Below are 22,873 nucleotides of genomic sequence, written 5' to 3'. Positions count from 1 at the left end.
GACCTACTTTCTTGTTTTAAAGGTACAGCATAGAAATTTGGACCACATGTATAACTTTTGATACAGATTTCAGTACTCCTTTAATATTCTTAACCCTGACCTACTGACTTTCTTGTTTTTGAAGCTACAGCAAAGAGATTTGGACCACCTGTATAATTTTTTAACAGATTTCAGTAATTATGTTGAATAATTTTTACCATGACCTACTCACCTAGTTTTTCAATTTTGAAGCTTTAGCAAAGAAATTTGTTCAAGCAAGCAACTAAACTCAGGTGAGCGATATAGGGCCGTCATGGCCCTCTTGTGTCTATTTTTAGCTCAAACGGCCCAAGTGGACCCATTTGAACAAACTTGCGAGAGGACGATGTCAGGATATTCTGACAAGTAGATTTGAAGAAGATGTTCAAGTAAAAATATTGATGCAGGAAGATGGACGCCAGACCATCATACTATTAGCTCACCTAAGAATCCTTCAGAGGGTCATGTACTTCAAATCTAAATAAGTTTTGCTTGAAGGGTCAGTGGCAAACAAACATAAATTGTAGCAGCTAAAACATTTATTGACATGAAGTATCATGGTTCAATTGATCTGAATCTATTCTGGTGACAAGGTAAGGGACATATCCCCATTTCATTTTCTGTTCAAATCTGATAGCAACTGATTATTAGATATCAAAAATTGAAAACTAGTATTGTTTTTAAATAAAAGTACAGCTATGTTCCTTCTTTTGTATAACAAATTTCAAAAAGTGTGACTTTTCTATATAATTATATTAAATATCAGATTGATAGGAAGATTGTTCTTATAGATCAAAATTTTCTGAAACATATAGAATCTCTTCATATTGCAATTACTTACTAATGAAATCATTTTCTACATTTCAAAATATTTCAGGTAAACCTGGAGGTGCCCAGCTTTTACACTAGTGCTCCATATCCATTAAGCTTTTGGGTAATGCACTCCTCACTTCCAAAGAAATAATATTCATACTTTAACAATAATATGACCGTGAAAAAAGGAGCTTCATTTTGTAGATAAAGAGAACAACCTGTCAGATTCTTTCATCATTTGCTGAATTTTGCTTAAGAACAAAATTTATGTAGCATTAACACTTCCTTCTTCAGAAATATGTACATTAAAGGTTCCACTTGCTTTTCAATTAATTTTAGAAATAAGATGTTAGGAGACAGCAACACTGCGTTATTCAACTTTGTCACAAATATGTTGCATAATAAGTAGAAAAGCAGCAATTTTGCTTAAAGGTATGTATGTCATAAACCTTTCTCCCCTTTTCATGAAAATGAGATAATTTAGGATTAAACAGCAAACTTACCATTTTGTAGTAAGACACTCATTGACTCAAAAAATTACCTAGCGCCCTGTGAAATGTCATTGTTTTGGCCAGACAACTAACTTAACCTTTAGCCTGCTGATGGCAAGCGATTTTGCCTTTGGGACCAGTGCAGATCAAGATCAGCTGATTGTGGTCTGCACTGTTCGCTATTCAGTCAGTAAACTTTCAGTGAACATGAACACCCCTTTGAATAATAAGTGGTACTACCCAAATTGAACGATGGACCAGTCCATTTTAGAAATTTAGCAGGGTAAACGTTTAAATGAATACATTTTGTAAGTACAACCATATAGGATCTCAAGCTGCTGCCCCCTCCAGCTTGCTTATTAAAGTTTATACTTAAAAATGTTCCCATAGTACAAAGAAAACCTCTCTATTCAATACAGTTAAATTACAAGATGGTCTCAACTCCTTGATATATTAAAATTATTTTAGAACACACATTTCCTGGAACTGTCTGTTGAGTAAGTATTTCAAAATGAAAAACCTTCCTGCTCCAATATCATGCACACACGTAGACAGATCAGAGAATTTCAAAAGTCATTAGTTTAAGTATGCAATAAGAAATGCATATCAGTTTGAAAAGCAAGTCACTAAATATTCAAATGTAAGTCAGTGCTATGTTTTCAAGGCTGCTTTTTGTTGATATTGTTGAAACTGAGACTGTAACTTCTGTAAAACTTCCTTCTGTGATTCTTGTTTCTTGTCCAAATCTTTGATCATATCCTCATGGCGTTTTCTGTAATTTAATAGAGAAAAAAAAATAACAAGAGTGGCAAACTGTCACAATATATGCTAGACACAGAAACAAAGACTATCCAGCTGGCTATCGAAACTTAGCCAAGATAATATGCCCATAAATATTCTAACTTTAAGTTTTGTGATAAGAACTGCATAGGTTTTTAAGTGAACACTGTCAAGTTTAGCAATTTCAAGTAATTCCTGGGCCATAACTCAAGAGCGGCTGGCAGTATCCGGCTGATTATCAATTGTGTGTGCAAATATTATACCAATTACCATTGTGACCAAGAATGGTGACAACTGGATAAGAACTACTCACGTTTGAGAGCATCACTATTAATGTTCTCAATTTTTAGTAATTCAAGGGCTGTAATTCAACAGCCTCTGGAACAGTAAAGCTGGTTATTGAACTTGGCTGAAATATTATGCCCATAAACATTGTGACCATGTTTGGTAAACATTGGATAAGAACTGAAAAATTTTGAGAACAGACAGTCAATTTTTGCAATTTTCAGTAATTCAAAGGCCATAACTCCAGAGCCTCGAAGACAATCTGGCTCATTATCAAAGATATTATGCCAATAGAAATTGTGACCCAGTTTTGTGAAACAAGAGGGCCAATATGGCCCTAGGTCGCTCACCTGAGTAACACACCATAACAGTGTAAACATGTTTGACCTAGTGATTTCATGGAGACAAATATTCTGACCAATTTTCGTTAAGATTGGACCAAAAATGTGGCCTCTTGAGTGTAAACAAGCATTTTCTTTGATTTGACCTAGTGACCTAGTTTTTGACCCCACATGACCCAGATTAGAACTCGTCCAAGATTTGATGAAAACAAACATTCTGACAAAGTTTCGGGAAGATTGGAGCAAAAAAGTGGCCTCTCGAGTGTAAACAAGCTTTTCCTTTGATTTGACCTAGTGACCTAGTTTTTGACCACACGTGACCCAAGTTGGAAACCATCCAAGACTTCATGATAACAAACATTCTGACCAAGTTTCATGCACATCAAATGAAAAATGCAGCCCCTATTGCATACACAAGGTTTTTCTTTGATTAAACCAGGTGACCTAGTTTTTGACCCAGATGACCCAGATTCAAACTTGACTTACATTTCATCATGAAAATCATTCTGATCAAATTTCACGAATATCAAGTAAAAGATGCAGCCCCTATTGCACATACACAGTTTTTCTTTGGTTTGACCGGATGACCTAGTTTTTGACCCGAGATGATCCATATTCAACCTTGACCTAGATTTCATCAAGACAAACATTCTGACCAATTCCCATGACTTTCAAACTTAACCTTTAGCCTGCTAAATTTCTAAAATGGACTGGCCCATCTCTCAATTTGGGCAATACCATTTATTATTCCAAGGGGTTTTCACTAAAAAGTTACTAACTGAATAGCGAACAGTGCAGACCATGATCAGCGTGCACAGACCTGCAGGCTGATCTTGCTCTGCACTGGTCGCAAAGACAGAATCACTTGCCGCCAGCAGGCTAAAGGTTAAATTTTGGTCTCTAGAGTGTTATCAAGATTTTCCTTTGATCCATTCAATTTAAAATAAAGGGAGGTTATTTGTCAAAAATTCACTCCGGAGTTGTCTACCCTGATTGTCTGGGTCCATTTGATTACATAAATGAAATTTGGAACCAATCATGCAAGTAGTTACCAAAATATGTTCATTTTAATTAAAGAAGAAGGGAGGTAATTTGAAATAAAATCAGTCCAGAGTTATCTACCCTGATAATCTGAGACCACCTGAAGACATATACTTGAACTTTCAAATCAATCACATACACATGATTAGGACTGGTGAAGAAAGAAAAATGCAAAACAATGTGAAATATAGCAATTTTTGTAAATCAAGGGCACATAACTCTGGTCCTACTAAACTGATTTAGCTCTTGAAACTCATCCAAGATCTTTTAATCATACACATTCTGTGTAAATATTATTTGGATTGGTGAAGAAATGAAGTTGCTTGAGTGTAAACAAGGGAAAATATAGCAATTTCTGTAAAATCAAGGGCGAGTAACTCTAGTCCTAATGGTCAGATTTCACTCATAATCGAACTCATCTGAGATCTTATGCTCATACACATTCTGTATAAATATGATTTGGATTGCTGAAGGAATGAAGGTGTTATAGTGTAAACAAGGTAAAATATAGGGATTTTTGCAAAATCAAGGGCCCATAACTCTGGTCCTACTTGTCTGATTTTGTTCAAAATTGAACTCATCCAAGATCTTATGGCAATACATATACTAAGTAAATATGTTTTGGATTGGTGAAGAAATGAAGGTGCTAGAGTGTAAACAACGTAAAATATAGTTATTTTTGTAAATCAAGGGCTCGTAATCGATCTCATCCAAGATCTTGAGGTCATACACATTCTATGTAAATATGATTAGGATAGGTAAAGAAATGAAGATGCTAGAGTGTAAACAAGGTGAAATATCGCAAATTTTGTCAATCAATGGCACATAACTCTGGACATACTGATCCGATCTAGCCCATAATCGAACTCATCCGAGGTCTTGTGACCAAAAACATTGTGACCAAGTTTGATTAAGATTGCTTCAAAATTGTGGATGCTAGACTGTAAACAAACTAAATGTGGACGGAAGGATGACGGACATTCATCGATCCTAATAGCTCACCATGAGCCTTTGGCTCAGGTGAGCTAAAAAATTAACAAAAAATTCTAAGTAGAAAAGGGGGCAACATTTGGTAAAAAGCAAAATAGACTTATGGAACATGTGCATACAAGTCAGTTCATCACAGTAAATAATGTGTGGCCGTTCAATCCATTCCCATAAGTAGTTACTGAGTACAAAAACTTAACCAAATCAGGACACCAAAACGGACCAACGGGCTAGTGCAATTAGCTCTACCCATTCTTCGAATAGTCCAGCTTAAAAAGCAAACATGTTAATTCATTAACATCTTTATAAAAAGCACACAAAATTTCAATGGGAATGGGTAATAGGGTTATTGCTATAATGCTGCATCCTATTTCACGCAATTTAACATAACAATTAACATACCACAACTTTATTTCCTTGTTTATTATTATTATTCTCTGAAGATTTAGGCATGTAACTGAAACATTGGAATACAGTCATGTAAATGAACTGTATATTTGGTTTTTATCCACTACATTAGTACTTAGCACACAGAAGCTTTAAAAGTTGAAAAAGGGACATGATTTTGTAAACAGTCAGAAATTTTATGAAACCTGGTTCAGAATGGTCACTTCATGATGCTGAAAACTATCACAAAATGTAAGCCTTAGTTATGAAAACTGGTCTATAAGACCAAGCCAAAGACTTGTGGGTGCCCTACAAATCTGCTATAATATGTAAATTGAGTTTTAAAGCTTTCAGCCACAGTAGTTTCTGAGAAATGTGTCTACATGCAATTCTTTCACAAATTTTCTGTTAAAAAGGTGTATAGTCGCTACCCTGAAGAGGACATTAACCATCTGACCCTTAAAGGGGCCAAGCATCCCAAACTGAACAAATTTGAGAGAGGACCTTATAATGATCCTACATACCAAGTCTGATGAAAATCCATCTAGCCATTCATTAGAAAAAGTTGTTTAAAGGTATTTCTAGTTTTAGCTCTAGCAGCCCCTAAAAGGGGCCAAGTGTCCCCAACTGAAAAATTTTGGGATAGGGCTTTATTATAACGCTATAAATCAAGTTTGATGAAGATCCATCAAGCGGTTCATGAGAAGGAATTTTTTTGAAGGCATTTCTATTTTTAGTTCTAGTGGCCCCTAAAAAGGGCCAAGTGCCCACATTTGAACAAACTTGGGAGAGGACCTTATAATGATGCTACAGACCAAGTTTGATGAAGACACTAAGCGTTTCATAAAAAGAAGTCTTTTAAAGGCATTTCTATTTTTAGTTCTTGTGGCCCCTAAATGGGGCCTAGTGCCCCAATTTCAAAATCAAAGGCCTGAATGGCCTGAGTCGGCTAATGATTGATGTACTGACAGTATAGTCTACCAGTTTCAGTTTGTTTTTAGTTTTTTTCTTAAAATTTCATAACACAGCTCGATATTTACCCAAAATATTATATCCGGATACGATTACACTTTTCTCCAGTTTGAACAATATATTTTACAAATTGTGATGATACGAAGACATTTAGCAGCAATATGCAGTATCTGACATTGAAGTTTACGGTTAAATTACCTCTTATTTAAATCTTTTCACAAAAAAGTTGTTTCGTTTCGTGAAAGCAGCCAAACATAGACGATCTACTTTCGATTTCAAAAACTACAAGAAAATACAATTTAATGTTTCGCCGATTTGTTTATTTCTCGAAAAATAAGAAATAAAATCATTTTTAATATCAGTAGTAACTAAACAAACCAGTAAGAGCTTCTTCTTCCGATAATTCATCCGTTTACTGACTGCAAAATTCAACCCACGCAAAGTTTATAGAAATCATACGATGCGTGTTTACGTTCAATGTGGGAGAATTAAGGCTGAACGGCTATGTTACCTAACGCATCCAGACGATTCAGATTTTGTTTTTAAAAAAGCATTGTGTGCGTTTCTGTAATTTTATATACGTTTTTATAGCTTAGAAATTATTAGACATGCGTATTTGCATTATTTCTATACGTAATTTACGCTAATACGCATCTTATCTGGAGCCCTGTGGAACTATTTTTTTGTCTTTCGCTGGATGTTACCCAAGCTTTGTAAGCCTGCGCAATTCTTAAAATGCACATTTATGCTTAATGAGTTACATTCGAGAATTGCACAATTACAAGTCATAAATATGACAGATTACATCGTATATTGGTCATAGCAAAGGGAATTGAAACAACTTAACTTCATTCATGCAATGAACTGTTTGAAGTTTGAGAAATCTAATGGAACTACATCCCTTCACTGTGTTATTTGGTCCATTTAGAGAATCGTTGGATAGCAAGGACTCGTCAAAAGGCTTTCAGCCTTTAGCCGACTCAAAAATTGGGAGAGGACCTTATAATGTTGCTACAGACCAACACTGATGAAGATCCTTCTAGCAGTTCATTAGCAGAAGTTGTTTAAATGTACCGGTATTTCTAATTTTGGCTCTAGCCCATAAAAGGGGCCAAGTGCCCCCATTTGAAACAAGAGGGCCATGATGGCCCTATATCGCTCACCTGAGTAGAGTTGTTTGCTTGAACAAATGTCTTAGCTAAAGCTTTAAAAACAAGAAAATTAGGAGAGTGGGTCAAGGTAAAGATTATGCAAGATTACTTTTGAAATCTGTAAAAAAAAATTACAGGTGGTCCAAATCCTTTTGCTGTAGCTTAGAAAACAAGAAAGTAGGTCAGTAGGTCACATTGATGGTCATTGAAAGTCTGTTTAAAGATCGGCATGCAAAACTATACATGTCATCCAAATTTCAAAGCTGTATCTTAAAAAACAAGAAATAGGTCAGTAGGTCACATTCAAGGTCACTGAAAATCAGTTTTAAGATCGGTGTGCAAAACTGTACATGTCATCCAAATTTCAAGGCTGTATCTTAAACAAGAGGACCATGATGGTCCTGAATCGCTCACCTCTTCCCACATGACCCAGTTTTGAGTATGACGTCGTTTTTTCTATTATTTGACATAGTGACCTAGTTTTTGAGCTCATGTGACCCAGTTTTGAACTTGACCTAGATATCATCAAGATAAAAATTCTGACCAATTTCCATGAAGATCCATTGAAAAATATGGTCTCTAGAGAGGTCACAAGGTTTTTCTATTATTTGACCTATTGACCTAGTTTTCAAAGGTACGTGACCCTGTTTTGAAATTTACCTAGATATCATCAAGGTGAGCATTCTCACTAATTTTCATGAAGATCTCATGAAAAATATGGCCTCTAGAGAGGTCACAAGGTTTTTCTATTTTTATACCTACTGGTCTAGTTTTTGACCGCACGTGACCCAGTTTCGAAACTGACCTAGATATCATCAAGGTGAACATTCAGATCAATTTTCATGAAGATCCATTGAAAAATATGGCCGCTATATGATATATGATATACGAAATATGATCAGATAATTTTTGAAGTATTTTTTCCTATATAACTCATATAAAAACTATGTGACCCTCGAGGCGGGGCCTCTTTTCACCCCAGGGGCATAATTTGAACAATCTTGTTAGAGAGCCACTAGGCAATGCTACATACTGAATATCAAAAGCCTAGGCCTTGACCTTTCAGTCAAGAAGATTTTTAAAAAAAATTTCCTAAGTAAGTCTATGTAAAACCTGGGACCCCCATGGCAGGGCCTCTTTTTTCCCCAGAAGCATAATTTGAACAATCTTGGTAAAGGACCACTAGGCAATGCAACATACCAAAAATCAAAAGCCTATAGGCCTTGCAGTTTCAGACAAGAAGATTTTTTAATTTTTATCCTATATAAGTCTATGTAAAACTTGGGACCCCCGGGGCGGGGCCTCTTTTCACCCCAGGGGCATAATTTGAACAATCTTGGTAGAGAACCACAAGGCAAAGCTACATACCAAACATCAAAGGCCTAGGTCTTGTGGTTTCAGACAAGAAGATTTTTAAATTTTTTTCCTATTTAATTCTATGTTAAACTTGAGTCCCCCGGGGCGGGGCCTCTTTTCACCCCAGGGGCATAATTTGAACAAATTTGGTAGGGAACCAAAAGGCAATGCTACATACCAAATATCAAAGGCCTAGGTCTTTTGGTTTCAGACAAGAAGATTTTTAAGTTTTTTCCTATATAAGTCTATGTAAAACTTGGGACCCCCGGGACGGGGCCTCTTTTCACCCCAGGGGCATAATTTGAACAATCTTTATAGAGGACCATTAGATGATGACACATGCCAAATATTGAGGCTCTATGCCTTGTGGTTTTGGACAAGAAGATTTTCAAAGTTTTCCCTATATAAGTCTATGTAAACCATGTGACCCCCAGGGCGGGGCCATATTTCACCCTAGGGGAATTATTTGCAAAACCTTGGTAGAGGACCACTAGATGATGCTACATACCAAATATAAAAGACCAATGACCTGTGGTTTTGGACAAGAAGATTTTTTAAGTTTTTCCTTTTGGCTGCCATGGCAACCAGAGTTCTATATGGAATTTAATTCTTTGAAAGATTTTTAAAGAAGACCATCCAAGGAACATTCCTGTGAAGTTTCCACAAAATTGGCCTGATGGTTTAGGAGGAGATGTCGTTTAAAGGAAAGTGTGGACGGACGGACGGATGCCGGACGGTGAGCGATCACAATAGCTCACCCTGAGCTCAGGTGAGCTAAAAACTTTTGAGGGGACCTAATATTATAATGATGCTACAGACCAAGTTTGATGAAAATCCTTCAAGCGGTTCATGAAAAAAAGTTGTAGTACTACTAATTTTGGCTCTAGCAGCCTCTAAAAGGGGCCAAGTGCCCCCATTTGAATAAACCTGGGAGTGGACCTTATAATGATGCTACAGATAAAGTTTGATGAAATTCCTTCAAGCACTTCTAACGTTGTCATTTCTAAAAAATTTAAAAAAGGTTGCAATGAATTTCATTTCCGTATTCCATGTCCAGGCTTTATTCTACGTTATCCAAAAAAATTACGTTAATGCCATTACTTCCTGTTTGTCAAACATGCACAACTACTTTAAATGCAAAAACTACTTGATGCTGGTGCAAAAAGGCTGACAACTAGAATTTCAAATGGGCCAGCTAACAAGAGCTGTCTGATGACAGCGCGCTCGACTATTCGAAGAATTGATTGAAGAATGGGGTCAAAATATTTCCACGGATATTCAGACAAAAGAAATAAATAGATTAGACAAACAATGTTCCTGTATTACTTTGATTTTGATAAGTCTTGCACTAAATGGCAATATATGAGCCAATTTCAAAGTAAAAAAAGGGCCATAATTCAGTCAAAATAGTTATGTACTCTTGCCTACAGATGGAAATCATAATGATAAACAAGTGTTCAAAGTTTAAAAGCCATATGTCAAATAGTTTTGACAAAACATGGACTTGTATGAAAACAGAACCAATTTCAAAGTCCAAAAAGGGCCATAATTCAGCCAAAATAGATGACAGAGTTATGTTCTCTTTCCTACAGATAGAGACTATTATACTAAACAAGTGATAAAAGTTTCAAAGCCATATGTCAAACACTTTACAAACAAGAGGGTCATGATGACCCTGGATCGCTCACCAGAGTAATATGAGCTACATGTTTCAAATGTCAAACTGATGATTTTTAGAATTTTTTTGGAAGATTTTCTGATGTACAATCAAGTAACCCCTGGGGCGGGGCCAATTTTACCCCGGGGGTCATGATTTGAACAAATTTTGTAGAAGTCTACTAGGCAATGCTACATGTCAAATATCTAAGATCTAGGCCTTCTGGTTTATTTTTAGAACTTTTTGAAGATTTTCCTATGTAAAATCAAGTGACCCCTGGGGCTGGGTCAATTTTGACCCCGGGGGTCATGATTTGAACAAAGTTCCACTAGGTAAATGCTAATGTGAAATATCTAAGCTCTAGGCCTTGGTTTATTTTTAGAAATTTTTGAAGATTTTACCTATTAAAATCAAGTGACCCCTGGGCGGGGTCAATTTGACCCCGGGGTCATGATTCGAACAAATTTTGTAGAGGTCCATTAGGCAATGCTACATGTGAAATATCTAAGCTCTAGGCCTTCTGGTTTATTTTTAGAAAATTTGAATATTTTTCTATGTACAATCAAGTAACCCCATGGGGCGGGGTCAATTTGACCCAGGGGTCATGATTTGAACAAATTTTGTAGAAGTCTACTAGGCAATGCTACATGTGAAATATCTAAGATATAGGCCTTCTGGTTTATTTTCAGAAAACTTTTGAAGATTTTCCTATGTAAAATCAAGTGACCCCTGGGGCGGGGTCAATTTTGACCACGGGGTCATGATTTGAATAAATTTTGTAGAGGTCCATTAGGCAATGCTACATGTGAAATATCTAAGCTCTAGGCCTTCTGGTTATTTTTTAGAAAATTTTTGAAGATTTTCCTATGTAAAATCAAGTGACCCCTGGGCGGGGTCAATTTTACCCCGGGTCATGATTTGAACAATTTTGTAGCGGTCCACTAGGCAATGCTACATGTGAAATATCTAAGCTCTAGGCCTTCTGGATTATTTTTAGAAAATTTTTGAAGATTTTCCTATGTAAAATCAAGTGACCCCTTGGGCGGGGTCAATTTTGACCTCAGGGTCATGATTTGAATAACTTTAGTAGAGGTCCATTAGGCAATGCTACATGTGAAATATCTAAGCTCTAGGGCTTCTGGTTTTTGAGAAGAAGATTTTTTAAGATTTTCCTATGTAAAATCAAGTGACCCCTGGGGCGGGGTCAATTTTGACCCCGGGGTCATGATTTGAACAAATTTGGTAGAGGTCCACCAGGCAATGCTTCACACCAAATATCTAAGCTCTAGGGCTTCTGGTTTTTGAGAAGAAGATTTTTAAAGTTTTTCCTTTCGGTTGCCATGGCAACCAGAGTTCTGCATGGAATTCAATTCTTTGAACAATTTTTGTAGAGCTTCACCCAAGGAACATTCCTGTGAAGTTTGGATGAAATTGGCTTAGTGGTTTATGAGGAGATGTTGTTTAAAGGAAAGTGTGGACGGACGGACGGACGCAGGACGGTGAGCGATCACAATAGCTCACCCCGAGCACTTTGTGCTCAGGTGAGCTAAAAATATGAACTGGTACGAAAAACTTAACCAAGATTTCTAAGTCAAAAGGGGCCATAATTCAGCCAAAATTCTTGATGGAGTTATGTACTCTTGCCTATAACTGGACATGGTGATGGTTAACATGTGTTGAAAGTTTCAAAGCTTTATCTCAAAAGACTTTGTCAAAATATGAACTGGTACGAAATATTAACCCAGATTTCTAAGTCAAAAAGGGCCATAATTCAGCCAAAATCCTTGATGGAGTTATGTGCTCTTGCTATAACTGGACATGGTGATGGTAAACAAGTGTTGAAAGTTTCAAAGCTTTATCTCAAAAGACTTTGTCAAAATATGAACTGGTACGAAAAACTTAACCATGATTTCTAAGTCAAAAGGGGCCATAATTCAGCCAAAATCCTTGATGGAGTTATGTGCTCTTGCCTATATCTGGCCATGATGATGGTAAACAAGTGTTGAAAGTTTCAAAGCTTTATCTCAAAAGACTTTGTCAAAATGTGGACTGGTACGAAAAACTTAACCCAAGGTGTGACGCCGACGTGAGTAGGATAGCTCTACTTATTCTTCGAATAGTCGAGCTAAAAAGCAATCTTATTAACAAAATCATGGTATAAATTCAGTCACATGATCTTCAACTGGTCATTGTACCATCCCAATCAAATTATAAGCAATCACATCATCTACAACTGGCCACATACCATCCCAACTAGAACTGTCACAGGAGTGACTCATACCCCCACCATACGGTCTTGTCACAGAAGAATGGCAACCATAAGTAATCTTAAAAATACTTAGAATAATATAACAAGAGGGCCATGATGGCCCTATATCGCTCACCTGTTATCATTGCACTTGAGGACAAGGTCCTCAGAAAAAATATCTAAGTCAAAAGGACAGTAACAACAAAGGGAAGAAATTTAACCAAAAAGAAAGAAAAAATTCTTACAAGGTACAGATATGTCAAAATACACCTAAAAATTGGAGGTACCATCCATGTTGTACCACAGAAAAGTGGTCTCGGTTTTTCCCTACGGCCAATAATAAAAAAGTTACTAAAAATAAGCTATTTATAGTAATGCAAAAGGGAAGTAATTAAAAAAAATATTATTGTAAGTGAACAAAAGAAGGATCTGCCAAATAAATCTGTTGACATAAATGAAATTTCAGATCAGTATCTTCATTAGTTACGGAGATATACCCATTTTAATTTGAAATAAAGGGAGGTAATTTGACATAAAATCAGTCCAAAGTTATCTACCCTGATTGGCTCAGTCCAACTAATGACAATAATGAAATTTCAAATAAGTCCTATAAGTTAACTTACTGATATAAATCCATTTTGATTACAATCAGGGGAGGTAATCAGATATAAAATAACTCTGAACCTACGCTTGGATCTGATTTGTCATGGAATCCAAGAATTATTATTGTTGAAGTTATTTTGGAAGTTTGTATCAAATAAAACCATAAATGAAGTCTCTATATGGCTGCAAAAGCCAAAATAGCCAATTTTGGACCTTTAAGGGGCCATAACTCTGGAACTCATGAAGAAATCTGGCCAGTTCAAGAAAGGAACCAAGATCTTGTGGTGATACAAGTTGTGTGCAAGTTTGATTAAAATCAAATCATAAATGAAGCTGCTATTGTGCAGACAAGGTCAAAATAGCTAATTTTGGCCCTTTCAGGGGCCATAACTTTGGAACCCATTAAGGGATCTGGCTGGTTCAACTAAGGAATCAAGATCTTATGGTGACACAAGTTTTGTGCAAGTTTGATTAAATTCAAATCATAAATGAAGCTGCTATTGTGCAGACAAGGTCAACATAGCTAATTCTGGCCCTTTCAGGGGCCATAACTCTGGAACCCATAATGGAATCTTGCCAGTTCAAGACAGGAACCAAGATCTTATGGTGATACAAGTTGTATGCCAGTTTGGTTAAAATCAAATCATAAATGAAGCTGCTATTGTGCAGACAAGGTCAAAATAGCTAATTCTGGCCCTTTCAGGGGCCATAACTCTATAACCCATAATGGAATCTGTCCAGTTCAAGAAAGGAGCCAAGATCTTATGGTGATACAAGTTGTGCGCCAGTTTGATAAAAATCAAATCATAAATAAAGCTGCTACTGTGCAGACAAGGTCAAAATAGCTAATTTTGGCCCTTTCAGGGGCCATAACTCTGGAACCCATCATGGGATCTGGCCAGTTCAAGAACGGAACCGAGATCTTATGGTGATACAAGTTGTGTGCAAGTTTGGTTAAAATAAAATCATAAATGAAACCACTATTGTGCAGACAAGAAATTGTTGACGCACGCACGCACGGACGGACTGACGACGGACGACTGACGAAGGGTGATCACAAAAGCTCACCTTGTCACTATGTGACAGGTGAGCTAAAAATGTCAAAAAAGCTTAATACTTAAAAAGAAGTTTACTCATCTTTGGAGTACTTCATCCTGGGCTTCCACATATAAGTAATACTAGTATAACAAGCAAATTCGATGAATTGGTATCCCCCGCCGAAAGGGTTTGTGGTGAGGAATGGCAAAAAAATATATCCGGCAAAAAGTTAAGGATGTTAATAAGAAGCAAATAATTTCATTAGTCAAAATCAATTTAACACAAAACAAATGTTTAATTAAAGAGTACATAATAAATGTATGATACTTTGATCCTGACTAAAGAATTTATTTTGAAAGGGATATGCTTACTGTAATAAGCTTAGCTTTTAAAATTAAATGCAGTTAATTGAAATATGAGCTTGAAGTTTAACTGGAACGAAATATTGTCTTTGAGTGGTTTGGCACCAGGTGTTGTTGTTTAACATGTATATTTGAACTTAAAAAAAAACCAGATGTCCTTATGAGAACACTGGTAAGATATCTTGAACATGACTGAGGGCAAGGCTTGTGCAGTCACAACTTAACATGTTGAAGGTTTGAACATTAAAAAAAAAAAAAAAAAAAAAAAAAAGAAATGGAAATATATATATGTATATATATTTATTTTTTAAGGGTGTGGGGGTGCGGGGGAACTGGAGAGGAAACAAAATTTCACATTGATTATAAATATTGATGGAAAATTAAAAATGAAAAACAAGAGGGTCATGATGACCCTGGATCGCTCACCAGAGTAATATGAGCTACATGTTTCTAATGTCAAACTGTTGATTTTTAGAAATTTTTTGGAAGATTTTCCGATGTACAATCAAGTAACCCCTGGGGCGGGGCCAATTTTAACCCGGGGGTCATGATTTGAAAAAAGTTTGTAGAAGTCTACTAGGAAATGTTACATATCAAATATCTAAGATCTAGGCCTTCTGGTTTATTTTTAGCAAATTTATGAAGATTTCCCTATGTACAATCAAGTAACCCCTGGGGCTGGGTCAATTTGACCCTGGGGGGTCAAGATTTGAAACAATTTTGTAGAGGTCCACTAGGCAATGCTACATGTCAAATATCTAAGCTCTAGGCCTTCTGGTTTATTTTTAGAAAATTTTGAAGATTTTCCAATGTACAATCATGTAACCCCATGAGGCGGGGTCAATTTGACCCCGGGGGTCATGATTTGAACAAATTTTGTAGAAGTCTACTAGGCAATGCTACATATCTAAGATCTAGGCCTTCTAGTTTATTTTTAGAAATTTTTTGAAGATTTTTCTATGTAAAATCAAGTGAACCCTGGAGCGGGGTCAATTTTGACCCAGGGGTCATGATTTGAACAAATTTTGTAGAGGTCCATTAGGCAATGCTACATGTGAAATATCTAAGCTCTAGGCCTTCTGGTTTATTTTTAGAAAATTTTGAAGATTTTTCTATGTACAATGAAGTAACCCCATGGGGCGGGGTCATTTTGACCCTGGGGGTCATGATTTGAAAAAATTTTGTTGAAGTCTATTAGGCAATGCTACATGTCAAATACCTAAGATCTAGGCCTTCTGGTTTATTTTTAGAAAATTTTTGAAGATTTTCCTATGTAAAATCAAGTGACCCCTGGGGCGGGGTCAATTTTGACCCCGGGGGGTCATGATTTGGACAAATTTTGTAGAGGTCCATTAGGCAATGCTACATGTGAAATATCTAAGCTCTAGGCCTTCTGGTTTATTTTTAGAAATTTTTTGAAGATTTTCCTATGTAAAATCAAGTGACCCCTGGGGCAGGGTCAATTTTGACCCTGGGGTCATGATTTGAATAAATTTTGTAGAGGTCTACTAGGTTATGCTACATGTGAAATATCTAAGCTCTAGGCCTTCTGGTTTATTTTTACAAAAATTTTCAAGATTTTCCTATGTAAAATCAAGTGACCCATGGGGCGGGGTCAATTTTGACCCCGGGGTCATGATTTGAATAACTTTAGTAGAGGTCCACTAGGCAATGCTACAAGTCAAATATCTAAGCTCTAGGGCTTCTGGTTTTTGAGAAGAAGATTTTTAAAGATTTTCCTATGTAAAATCAAGTGACCCCTGGGGCAGGGTCAATTTTGACCCCGGGGTCACCCCGGGTGACCAAGGCAAGTGGGCAACCAGGTCTTGGTGTGCAACTTCACATGTTTATAATAAATGTTCACAGAAAAGAATGAAAGAAATTTAATGAAATTCTGCCAAATGGCAAGTTTGTTATGTACAAATATGTGGATTTTTAAACAATTAAAGGGCAATAACTCTGCAGTTACAAAAGAAATCCAAACGAAATTGTGTGTGCACAACCACATCATAGTGCTCTAAATTCTGTTAAAGTTTCATAGTTCAAGGTAAAATATATCAAAAGTTATGATGCAGAAATTGCCATATTTATGGTACCCTATATAGTTAACACTAGAAACTTCTAAGGGCCATAACTCTGGTGTTACTTGGGCAATCTGACTGAAACTTGACGGGCCGCAAGAACTCATAGTGGTGAACAGGTATATGAAGTTTTAAATAAATATTCCCAACCATTTCCTAGATATGGCTCCGGACGGACGGACTGACGGACGGACGGACGGACAACGCCAAAACTATATCCCTCCGACTTTCATCTGGGGATAATTATGTGCCCTGGATGAGGGATGAGATAAATATAAAAAATCTCTAATATTAGAGATACACTAAAAGTGAATACAAAAAAGTGTCTTACCAACCCATGTTACCACAGAAAAATGTATTTACTTTTTACATAGGACTGATAATAAAAAAGTTTTAAAAAATACCAAAAATATTAAAAATTTAAAAATAGGATTTCTAAAAATAGACTAATTCCTGGAATTTAAGAGGAAGAAACTCAGTACAAAAGTTAAAAAAAAGGTTACTTCCCTTTGGCACTAAGCCAATCAGAATGAGATATAGTGAAAATACATCAAAATTAACTTTAAATTCTAAGTAAAAGGGGGCATAATTCAAGAAAAATTGGTGTCAGAGTTATGCACCTTGTGTCACATGATGTGGGTGATGAGGTGGAACACCTATTTTAAGTTTAAATCAAATCCATTTAGTAGTAACTGAGATACAGTGAATATACCTCAAAATTAACCTTAAATTCTAAGTAAAAAGGGGCATAATTCATGAAAACTTGGTGTCAGAGTTATGCACCTTGTGTCACATGATGTGGGTGATGAGGTGGAACATCTATTTTAAGTTTGTATCAAATCCATTTTGTAATAACTGAGATATAATGAAAATACATCAAAATCAACCTTAAATTTAAAGTAAAAAGGGGACATAATTCATAAAAATTGATGTCAGAGTTAAGAACCTTATGTCACATGATGTGGGTGATGAGGTGGAACAACTATTTTAAGTTTGAGTCAAATCCATTTAGTAATAACTGAGATATAGTGAAAATACAACAAAATTAACCTTAAATTCTAAGTAGAAGGGGACATAATTCATGAAAACTTGGTGTCAGAGTTATGCACCTTGTGTCACATGATGTGGGTGATAAGGTGGAACATCTATTTTAAGTTTGAATCAAATCCATTTAGTAATAACTGAGATAATAGATTTCGGGATGCGACGGGACGGGACAGGACGCGACGCGACGCGACAACACTGACTCCTATATACCCCCCTCCAAACATGTTTGGTGGGGGTATAATAACATTAAAAAGCAATACTATCATCTCTACTGGCCATCATTCAATCAATCTATAAAGCAATACTAGTACAGCATCTTTAGCTGGGCAGAACACTAATTCAAGCACACTACATGCAAACAAATATGAGCCGTGCCATGAGAAAACCAACATAGTGGCTTTGCGACCAGCATGGATCCAGACCAGCCTGCGCATCCGCGCAGTCTGGTCAGGATCCATGCTGTTCGCTAACGGTTTCTCTATTTCTATAGGCTTTGAAAGCGAAGAGCATGGATCCTGGCCAGACTGCGTGGATGCGCAGGCTGGTCTGGATCCATGCTGGTCGCAAAGCCACTATGTTGGTTTTCTCATGGCGCGGCTCATATATTTAACTTGGAAAAGGAATTCCCACTTACATTTCTCCACTTATATAGTCAATTCTTTTCTGCACAACTTCCTTCGCTTCAGCAATATCCTGTTTCACAAGTACTGGACCAATCATTTTGTACACATTTGAAGATGGCTCCAATTTTACCAACTCCTGCAAAAATTATAATGAAAAGTATGTTCAGCATTTAAACAAACATAAAAAGCGTGTTATGATTGCCATATATCACTCAACTCAATACTTATACATTTTAGTTACTTAAAGTTTCAATATATGTACAATCTCTGAAACAAGAGCTCCGCCAAGCGGGGCAATATACGCCCGAAGGGTTACATCAGAGGATGGGAGCAAAATTTAAAGAACTTGACTGTTGAAGCCCAAAGGACAGGAACAACAAAGGGAAGTAATTCAAAAAAAAATTATAAGTCCACAAAAAAAAATTCTAAGTCCACAAAAAAATCTTTACCAGGTACAGGTATGTCAAAATACACCTAAAAATTGGAGGTACCATCCATGTTGTACCACAGGAAAGTGGTCTCGGTTTTTCCCTACGGCCAATAATAAAAAAGTTTCAAAATAAGCTATTTATAGTAACATAAAAAGGAAGTAATTCAATTATTTTTTATTGTAAGTGAACAAAAAAGGGATCTGCCAAATAAAAACAACAGCACTGCAATGCAGAGCAAAATACACAAAGCAAAGTCATATATGACCTTTGACCCCTAAGTGTGACCTTGACTTTGAAGCGAGTCATCCGAAACATGCGCTCTGCACGTCGTCTCGGTGTGGTGAACATTTGTGCCAAGTTTCTTTGAAATCCTTCAAGCATTTCAAGAGTTACAGAGCAGACATGAAACAAACTGATATGACATTGACCCCTAAGTGTGACCTTGACCTTGAAGTGAGACATCCAAAACATGCGCTCTGCACGTCGTCTCGGTGTGGTGAACATTTGTGTCAAGTTTCTTTGAAATCCTTCAAGGGGTTCAAGAGTTACAGAGCGAACACGAAATTGCTAACGGACGGACGGCGAACACCGGGGGTATAACATAATACGTCCCTTTGGGCGTATAAAAAGGGGGTAAAACTACATCAAGGGCCATAACTTACATGTACAACTGTTTGACTAAAAAGAAAGTTTGACAGAAATTTCAGTGATTCCGATGTACTATTCTAACATTTGCAGTATTAAAGGGACTGGCCGCCAGATCGTTCGACAATAATAACAAGAGGACCATGATGGTCCTGAATCGCTCACCTCTTCCCACATGACCCAGTTTTGAGTATGACATCGTTTTTTCTATTATTTGACATAGTGACCTAGTTTTTGAGCTCATGTGACCCAGTTTTGAACTTGACATAGGTATTATCAAGATAAAAATTCTGACCTATTTTCATGAAGATCCATTGAAAAATATGTTCTCTAGAGGTCACAAGGTTTTTCTATTATTTGACCTATTGACCTAGTTTTCGAAGGTAAGTGACCCTGTTTTGAACTTTACCTAGATATCATCAGGGTGAACATTCTCACTAATTTTCATGAAAATCTCATGAAAAATATGGCCTCTAGAGAGGTCACAAGGTTTTTCTATTTTTATACCTACTGGCCTAGTTTTTGACCCAGTTTCGAAACTGACCTAGATATCATCAAGGTGAACATTCAGATCAATTTTCATGAAGATCCATTGAAAAGTACGGCCTCTAGAGAGGTCACAACGTTTTTCTATTTTTAGACCTACTGACCTAGTTTTTGATGGCACGTGATCCACTTTCGAACTTGACCTAGATATCATCAAGATGAACATTCAGACCAACTTTCATACAGATCCCATGGAAAATATGGCCTCTAGAGAGGTCACAAGGTTTTTCTATTATTTGACCTACTGACCTAGTTTTTGATGGCACGTGACCCACTTTCGAACTTGACTTAGATATCATCAAGGTGAACATTCTGACTAATTTTCATGAAGATTTCATGAAATATATGGCCTCTAGAGAGGTCACAAGGTTTTTCTATTTTTAGACCTACTGACCTAGTTTTTGATTGCACGTGACCCAGTTTCGAACTTTACCTAGATATCATCAAGATGAACATTCAGACCAACTTTCATACAGATCCCATGAAAAATATGGCCTTTAGAGAGGTCACAAGGTTTTTCTATTATTTGACCTACTGACCTAGTTTCTGATGGCACGTGACCCACTTTCAAACTTGACCTAGATATCATCAAGGTGAACATTCTGACCAATTTTCATGAAGATCTCATGAAATATATGGCCTCTAGAGAGGTCACAAGGTTTTTCTATTTTTAGACCTTCTGACCTAGTTTTTGACCGCACGTGACCCAGTTTGAACTTGACCTAGATATCATCAAGATGAACATTCAGACCAACTTTCATACAGATCCCATGGAAAATATGGCCTTTAGAGAGGTCACAAGGGTTTTCTATTATTTGACCTACTGACCTAGTTTTTGATGGCACGTGACCCAGTTTCGAACCTGACCTAGATATCATCAAGGTGAACCTTCTGACCAATTTTCATGAAGATCTTGTGAAATATATGGCCTCTAGAGAGGTCACAAGGTTTTTCTATTTTCAGACCTACAGACCTAGTTTTTGATGGCACGTGACCCAGTTTCGAACTTGACCTAGATATCATCAAGGTGAACATTCTGACCAATTTTCATGAAGATCTTGTGAAATATATGGCCTCTAGAGAGGTCACAAGGTTTTTCTATTTTTAGACCTACTGACCTAGTTTTTGAAGGCACGTGACCCAGTTTCGAACTTGACCTAGAATTTACCAAGGTGAACATTCTGACCAACTTTCATAAAGATCCCATGAAAACTGTGACCTCTAGAGATGTCACAAGGAAAAGTTTACGGACGGACGGACGCACGGACGGACGACGGACGTCGCGCGATCACAAAAGCTCACCTTGTCACTTCGTGACAGGTGAGCTAAATATATTTTTTTTTTTTAGATATCTGGAAATAAATGCTATATTTCTTAAGAAGGCTTTAAAACTTAATTACTGACAAACTATATGTTACGGAAACACATGAGAATTTGCTGTTTTTACTACTTTTTACGATGAAAATCGAAAAGCGTTTGTAAGGCTTTACTTCAGGTAAACTGTCTCGATTATAAATATCTATATTTTGAAGTCATAATTCACTAATTCCGCTATAGCGCTATTGGTTACGACGACGGGAAAATGTCTTTATTGCTGCGGCGGTCCAGGGTTCGATTCCCGACGCGGTCATCTTATTTTCTTGATTTGGAATTTTTAAAAATATTTTAGAAACAAAAACTCATATTCTAATGTTCATAATATGACCAAACTTCAGTTTGAAAGAAAGATTATTTTTAGCCAAATCTGGAGGTCAGTGCCTTTAAATAAAACAAATTTTAACTGGATTGTAAACAGTAACTGGTAGGGAAACTGCACTTCCCTGAATTTCAATTGGTAGTTAATAATGTTGAACATCAGCATGTGGGACCTTGCAAAAAGAAAATAGATCTTGTATAGGACCCAACCTGGAAATATCTAAAAAATGAGGGTTTTTTGTGTACCTACACTACATACTAATAACAAGAAACGCGGCAATGCCACGAAACCAGGTTTTCAATACTTTTCATAAGAATAAACAAGAGTGCCAGAATGTCACAATATACGCCCGTCACAGCAAATTTCTTTACTCTAGCACCTGTATTTGCAGATGTAATTTTAATTTTGTGGTTGTTTAGTAATCATTGTAATTCTTTTGTTTTTCTAAGTCCACAAAAAAACTCCTTACCAGGTAGAGATACCTTAAAATACACCTAAAATTAGAAAGTAACAACTATGTTGTACCACAGAAAAGTGGTCTTGGTTTTTCCCTACGGTCAATTATAAAAAAGTTACAATATAAGTTATTTATAGTAACAACTAAGGGAAGTTAATCTTAAAAAAAAAAAAAAAAAAAAAAAAATACAAAAAAAAAAATTGTAAGTCCACACAGAAATCCTTACCAGGTAGAGATTGGTCAAAATACACCTCAAAATTGGATGTAACATGCATGTTGTACTACAGAAAAGTGGTCTCGACTTTTCCCTACGTCTAGTAATGAAAAAGTTACAATATAAGCTATTTATAGTAACAACAAAGGGAAGTAATTCTAAAGAAGGGAACTGCGCAAGACACTTCGTCTCATGATGGTGTATAATTGTGCCAAGTTACATCAAAATCCCTCTATGCATGAAGAAGATATGCTCCGGACAAAGTTTTCATTCTTGTATCCTTTGACCTCTAAGTGTGACCTTGACCTTAGACCTAGGGACCTGGTTCTTGCGCATGACACTCCGTCTCATGATGGTGAACAATTGTGCCAACTTTCATCAAAATCCCTCCATGCATGTAGAAGATATGCTAACCCTAACCCTAACCCTATTTTTAGTAACAATGACCTTGACCTTGATCCCAGAAACCCCAAAATCAATCCCAAGCTTCAACTTTATATAAGTTTTCTATACACCAAGTTTCACCATGATAGCTCATTCCTAAGTTAAGTTATTGACCGGAAACCCTTTTTCTATTTTAAGTAACAGTGACCTTGACCCCAG

The 22,873-nt window shown here is 36.6% G+C and overlaps 1 protein-coding gene across 1 annotated transcript in view; it reads right to left on the bottom strand.

Annotated features, from left to right (window-relative positions):
* Nucleotides 1–539: 539 nt before the first annotated feature.
* The window catches only part of LOC123549836 (prefoldin subunit 6-like), a 45,897-nt gene continuing 23,563 nt past the window's right edge, over nt 540–22,873 (bottom strand). Inside the window, exons 3-4 of the mRNA XM_045338277.2 lie at nt 18,293–18,417; nt 540–2,094 (exon numbers count right to left, since the gene is read on the bottom strand). Of these exons, the coding sequence (XP_045194212.1) occupies nt 1,974–2,094; nt 18,293–18,417 (246 nt within the window). The 3' untranslated portion in view covers nt 540–1,973. The remainder of the gene's footprint in view (nt 2,095–18,292; nt 18,418–22,873) is intronic.

This window comes from Mercenaria mercenaria, chromosome 15 (assembly GCF_021730395.1).
Source record: "Mercenaria mercenaria strain notata chromosome 15, MADL_Memer_1, whole genome shotgun sequence".
NCBI lineage: Eukaryota > Metazoa > Mollusca > Bivalvia > Venerida > Veneridae > Mercenaria > Mercenaria mercenaria.
The sequence above is the reverse complement of the archived record's forward strand: the minus strand, read 5'-3'. Positions and strand labels throughout refer to the sequence as shown.